General features: G+C 38.4%; 1 protein-coding gene across 1 annotated transcript; it reads left to right on the forward strand.

Annotated features, from left to right (window-relative positions):
* Positions 1 to 248: 248 nt before the first annotated feature.
* On the forward strand, positions 249 to 1,376 carry LOC106065745 (uncharacterized). Its single transcript, XM_013224643.2, has one exon. The coding sequence runs from the start codon at positions 249 to 251 to the stop codon at positions 1,374 to 1,376; it is 1,128 nt and encodes a 375-aa protein (XP_013080097.2).
* Positions 1,377 to 6,997: the final 5,621 nt, after the last annotated feature.

A 6,997-nucleotide genomic window follows, 5' to 3' on the forward strand; every position in this document is an offset into this window, starting at 1 on the left:
AACCTTAGTATTATTTAATCTCTTGACTATATTTGAATAAGTCAGTTTGGTGATGTCTGGAAAGCATCATAAAGATCTGTAAAAAATGTAAACAAGTTGCCATCAATAAGTATCTTTACAAAAGACTGCGTTTATGGTTAAATGGTTAAACAGAAATCTGATTGTCTTTGTTTAGTTCAAAACTTCTCTTGAATGCTTTTGTTTATATTTATAACTATAGTATTATAATAGAAGTATAATAAATGGATATGTCGAAACAAATGAATTTGTCTTTGTCCAACACTGAATCTCATCTGAATGGTCATGGATCGGTTGTAGTGGATTTCATTCCTCCGGATATTCTTATGACTGGGGGTGAAAGACGTCTGATGGAGATCGTGATAGACATCAGCTTCAACTTCATCATTTCCTTCACCGGCATCTTCACCAACGTTATTGTCATCACAGTATTCACAAAGCAAGGGTTCAAGGACAGCGTCAACATCTCCATGACAACCATCGCCGCTTGGGACCTGGTGAAGAGTCTCGGTGGAGCCATGCAGCGCATGTCCGGCCCCATAGGACTCTGGTCCCCCTCAGCGGCTCAGAGCTGGTCAAACATCTGTCTGGTCATCTTCAACTATCTTGTCTCTTTCGCCACGTACGTCACCAGCGTCCTGGCAGCGTACGTGGCAGTCGAGAGGTGCCTTTGCGTGATGATGCCTTTAAAGGTCAAGTGGCTGCTGACGCCGACAGTGTCTTTCGTGATTTGCGGCATGGTGTCCTTCGTCGTTTTCGGCTGTTTCGCTGTCATCTTCGGCATCTACGACATTGTCTGGGTCTGGGACTCCCGCTACAACGCGTCCATTGCCATCTATCAGTACAACGAGTTCTCAACCGTGCACAGCGTCGCACTATTCGCTTACTACAACCTGTCCGGAACTCTGTGGCCTCTCATCAGCCTGGTAATAATTGTGATTTCTGCTGTTATCATTTCCGCCAAGCTGCGAGAGGCGTCAAAGTTTCGCAGCCAGCATCACACCGGAGGCACTGCCCAGCCAACAAAGCACGACAATTCTGGCTCTGACAAGGCAAAGAAGACCAAACCAATCACAAACCGGGATCAGAAAGTGGTCAAGATGTTACTGGTCATCATCGTTCTGTACATCGTCAATCTGAGCCCACGCGTGGCCCACTACCTGGCCAAGTATTTTATCCAGGAATACTACTACTTAAGACAGTACCACAATTTAGCTTCAGCAATGGCGTATATTGTTTTTTTCTTTGACTATCTGAACGGCACGGTGGGACTCTTTGTTTTTCTCTCCATGAGCTCATCTTTCAGAGCCACCTATAAACAAATTTTTCCCTTATGTACTTTCCACTTCAAAAAGTAGTGAGTTGTTAAACTTGATTAGCAAAGTCGTAAAAAGAGAAAAAACTACATGTAGCTATTGTAATTACATTTGTTTTTAAATAGTCGTGACTTGTCAGATTCAATTCTTTCCTCGTAATATATCTATTTTTATGGATTTTAAAAGTAAATTTAAGTATTTATTCCGAACCTCCCGGCCTTAGGTTGTGTATTACTAATCTAGTGGATTGATCTTCTCTCATATAAGCATGGTCTAGATCTAGTTTGTTTTAGAGCTACTATATATACGTCACGGTTCCAGTTAGTACCTAAGGAAAATTTATGCAAAGTTTAATCAAGATTGGTGAAACTGTTTTGATTTTTATGCGTAACACACATACATATATACATACATACATACATATATACATACATACATACGTCTTACTTTCTTATTTTCTTTTCGCCGTCTACGTGTGTCAAAAAAAAAACAAACAAACAAATAAGAAATATTTACTTTGGCGGCCTTTCTCTTAAAGTAAGCGGGTTACGTGCGAAGCCCCGACGCCAACATTTTTCTAGCATTCCTTACTCACGTCTATAGCTCATTATTCATCTATTCATCTTATTAAAAATGATAGTCAAATTTAATAAAATAAAGTTACGTGGGGGCTTTCACGCGCAGCTGGGTAACGCCACCTTTGTGATGGGGCTCTGGGAGGTTTGTTTAATTAAAAAAAATAAGTTATTAAATTAATTTTGTTTTGATGACGTTAGGTCTAGTTGTTTCTAACGCCACCACAGACCAGCGCGCTACAGATCGGAAACAGAACACACAGGTAGCATACAATTAATAAAGGAATCCCTTTAGTAAAAAGAAATAACAATGTTTAATGTACATAAAGACCAAGGGCGGGGGGAAAGGATTACAAAGATGAGGATTATAATTATATATCCTAAAGCAACTTATCTATAAGAAAAGATAAATCATCATATTGACTGCTGAACGTATGAATGCCCTATTGTTCGTATAACTTATCCCTTAGGATCATGATCGATGTCTCAAAGCTTATCCCGCTGCCTAGGTGCTGTAGACTGTTTTAGTCTGCTAGTATGAGTATCAGCGTGGGAGGTGCCAGCTCCAGCTGGAACACTCACTGGATTGACAGTAGTCCGGCCGTTGTTAGGTGTCCTCGAAGTGGGAGTGACACGGCAGGGTGGAGCAAAATCAATGATGATCAGGCAGGCTGCGGGTGCTGAGATTTGACTTCAGATGTGGAGCTTAGTAACTAGTGTTCGCTGGTGCCACGGTTCCTTCCTCCAGCCACAGAGTTAAGAGTGGGTTCGACAGGAACAGGAGTTCTGGAAGATCAAGGATTCGGATCAAGTAATCAAGTAGCAAGCTGTATGTCCTTGTAAGAGGAAATGTGTGGATTCTGCGGCAGGCAGGAATTCCAGGTAACAGGAAGTGTGTGGATTCTGCGGTAGGCAGGAATTACACTAAGAAGGAACCAGTCTGTATGAACAGTCGCAACCAGGCTGAAAAATAAAACACCGAGCTAAATATATTGAAAAAAGGGCATCTTATTATCCTAGGGCGTAAGCCGTTGATCAGAGAATCACTTAATTCACTTAACATTTACAAACAATGCAGGTCAATAAGATAAGATAAATACAAGGGGAAGTGATCTCAATACTAAAGGGGGGAGGGAACATAAACAAGAATAATGGATAGTGGTCAGCTATCACGACCTTGGCCACGAACAATGAAATTTAGAGAGTGTTCGTTCAAGGGATACAACTCTTCGCTAAGTGAAATGGACAAGGGAAGTTAATTAGCTAATCTTTCCTAAGCGCAGTCTCAATGCGTTGGAAAGGTCATCAAGGCAATCAGCGGAGAGAAAAGAAATGAAATAAGGTGTACACATATATATACAAGGTTGCGTCAATGATCAATTGGGCAACGTAGCAATAATATGTTGGACATAAGTTAATGCAATACATCAATATGTACATACGAAATGGTTATCTTTCTTACTTACGGCAGTGAGAAATACACAAAGTCAATACAAATTACTAGAGCCTTGCGGTGAACTTAATCTGACCCCAAGGTCCAAGTGAAAAGAACAAGAGTAAGGGAGCACAAGGAATGGAATCTGTAAGTGAACGCCCCTCAACGTTCTTAATAAAATGTGACGACTGCTTGCGAGCGAAACAGTTTGAGCCTTTTATGCTACTTGGTCGGAAATAAAGATTGGGGTGAACAGCATGTGATAGATCACGCGATAAGTCCAGATAGACAGGGTGACATCCGGTCAAGATTAGCTCTTCCCACTCATTTGTTAATGAGAACACCTGGCTAGAGGTGACGTGCGCTCGGTGTCTAGACAAAGGGGAAGGGATGGTCGGGCTGCATCGCAAGATGAAAGGAGCTTCGATAGTCTCGCGCTAGAGATAAAGTCAACAAGGATGATAGACTTTACATTAGAATAGAATGGAGGCTTGCTCGGGTGGGCAAACTGGTGAGTAGCAAATGTGGTTTGACATTCGTACTAAGAGAAGGGGAGATTAGCCAAAGAACATGACAACTAGGTCGCCAAAGTGGTAGACTCAGTCTAGCGAGAAGAGGACAAGGTGAGGTTTGGTGGTGAAATCGAGCCTAAGAATAAGACATAATAGGGATAAATAAATAATAATTAATGCTGTGATAAAATTGAGTGACTCAGTCAGCAAGCTTTTGACCTGTGACAGGAGCAACGTCGATCCGTGTGAGTCTCATCGCTCTAGGGCACCGTGTTGAGAACACTATTCTCTGATAACACAGACAAGAAAAGCACCAGTTCTTTGCAGAGTTCCCCTGTCTTCGTACAGCGCCAACTCACCATACTTACCGGTTCCGTCTTCACTCAAATGGCCGTTTTTAGGGTGTAGTATTGCGCACTCGTAAAGGATGTGGTTAACCGTTGTATGTCCTTCTGGCCGTGTCGACAACGCCGATCCTGAATTGTGAATAGCATTCGAGGCCCAAGTAGTGTAAGAATATCTTTGATGGAATAATTTATCATATATATATAGCAAATAAAACCGATTTAAAAACATAAGATACCCCCTCAGATTTAGATTAAGGCTTTAATCCAAAGCTCTGAACAAAACAAAATTCGGAAGTGTGAGAAACCAAGTAAAACAATAAGATTCTACACTAATTTTGATTTTTTATTTTTAGTGCTCAAGAAAAAAATGTATTTTATAGTCCCATATTTATGTATACAATAGAAAAATCTCAAACTGGGTAAAAGCAACTAGGAAAAAAATAGTTCTGTTCAAAACTCATCCCAATTGTTACTTTTGTTTTATTATTATTGATAATGATAACATTTGGCTTTTAGGGTTGGGGCGACTCGATCACAAAACTTAATTTATAGAATACACAACTTAAATTAGGGACAGATTTTTTAAAAAATAAACAAGATTACAAAGAGAGTTGTGTTGCCACACAAACTCAGAGGCGGCCCCCGTGGGAGACGGATCGCTGTCGGATCCGCATATTTGCTGGTCGACTGAGGATGGCATCGAGCAGGGTATGAAACCGAGACCTTAGAGATAATCAGTCCTGCGCGCTAACCGCACCACCAGGCATTGCTCAAAATCTAATGACAAACTGGTTACAAACTAATAGCCTACTATTGATAATATACCTACACATTACGGAATGACAACTACCGGATATGTACAATATGTCAGAAGAGCAATTTTAGATAATCTTTTGGTTTTGAGCATTTGACATAAATTTGTTTTAAGTTAAAAATTCGGAACAATTGATATTGATAAATAAACTATAGTGACGTAGTGTCAAAGAATATAAGTGTAATATTAGTCAATTATGCGATTTCAAACAATCATTTGACATAATTTATTTTTTATAAAACAATATCCGGAAAAACTTTATAGTTAATGAAATATAAATCAGTATAGATATTTTTATTTAACATGTATATGCTATTTACATTAAAAAACCGCAACAATACATTAAAGATCATGTATTTCTTGCAACGGAAATATAATCTAATATAAGTTAGAAGGGCGAAAATATATTCATTGGCATTGTTTTGTTTTTCACAAAACATCCGAAACAATCTATTATAGATACTTAAACTATTGCAATATTTCTGAATGAAAAAATAAAGATTAAATCAGATTTACAATAGCCTGTAGTGTTATTTGTTAATCTAATCGTGACGGACAGACCGACCAACAGACAAAACGCACAAAATAAGCTTCTTTTATTCGGATGGGGGCACTAAACAAAAAATAAATAAAATCTGATTTTTTAAAAAAGTTTAAGGAATAGGTTTAGCAGAACCACATGTTGCGACGTTACGCTACTGCACGAAAGTCGCTGCATAAAAGTCCATTTTAAAAAATATGCGTGATATTTACATACAAAGTGTATTATTAGCCTTTATAAACAAACAGACATCTTTTCTTTTAATTTTAGCAGCTAGTTGACCAGAAAAAACATTACTCTAACTATTATTTATATTTGTTGTAAACACTTCCTGTACATTTTATAAATATATTTGACTTAATAATACTGAAAATACACAGCAATTGTTCATCTTTGTTAGCATTTTGTAACATTGTATCCCTTACATTTACGTAATTGTTTTAGAATTGGTGTATTTTTATGAAAAAATCGCTTGCATAATTAATTTTATAAATTAAACGGTTTGCTTTTAGAAAAACAAAAGTAGCCGTTGCACCTAAACTTTTCAAGCCGCATTTAATGATGAAATAATATTTTTCATATCTCTTCTAGTTTTCGAGATCTGAGTGTGACAGACGGACAGACGGAGAGACGAACAGACGGACTTTTGTACAAAGCTAATAGCGGCGTTTTCCCCTTACTGGGGCCGCTAAAAAAAAAGATACACATTTCTTGACAAAAATAAAAAAGAAAATGTATTGGTCTGTCCGATTTTACTTTATATTTAATAATGATTTAATTTGAGATTAGAGTTTGGTGCGAAATAATATAGAATATTAACGAGTAATTTATATAATACTAGTCAACCGGAGGCGTAGTCATCATCAGCATTTCCAGATGTGAAGTTTTCCACAGATTTATCATATTGCCTTTTCCTTTGACGTTTGGCTGGAAAGATTGCACAACATCCATGTTTTCAGCCAACTCCTTTGCCAAGTCATCAAGTTGTTGTGCGAGTCCATTGCAATACTCAAATCTACTGTTTCACCTTGCAGCTCTATACTCACAAAATTGACTTTGAAGAGCACGCCGTACCATAGTACAAGTGACACTAAGACTTTGTACTGCTTCAATGTTTCATTCAGTGTTTCTGGTTCACTTTTAATTATCGCATCATTAGGCTTCTCAGCTAATTCATCGAGTGCATCACATATTTCAGGTCATTGATTACGAAGTGCTTTGACACTATCTACACTCCCACCTCGTTTCGCACAGAGGTTTTATAGACAGATTGGAAACATGCTTTCTGAATAATGACCATCTCTTTCTAGATGCTGAATAGATCGTGTACACGCGTTGTATAGTTCCAAAAAAGGTGAACGCATTACATCAAGTTTCTACCATGTCTGCTAGCAGCAGGTTGTAATTAGGACACGTACATGAAGTAACGAATGTTCTGC

The sequence above is a fragment of the Biomphalaria glabrata genome, chromosome 6 (assembly GCF_947242115.1).
Source record: "Biomphalaria glabrata chromosome 6, xgBioGlab47.1, whole genome shotgun sequence".
NCBI classification, from domain to species: domain Eukaryota; kingdom Metazoa; phylum Mollusca; class Gastropoda; family Planorbidae; genus Biomphalaria; species Biomphalaria glabrata.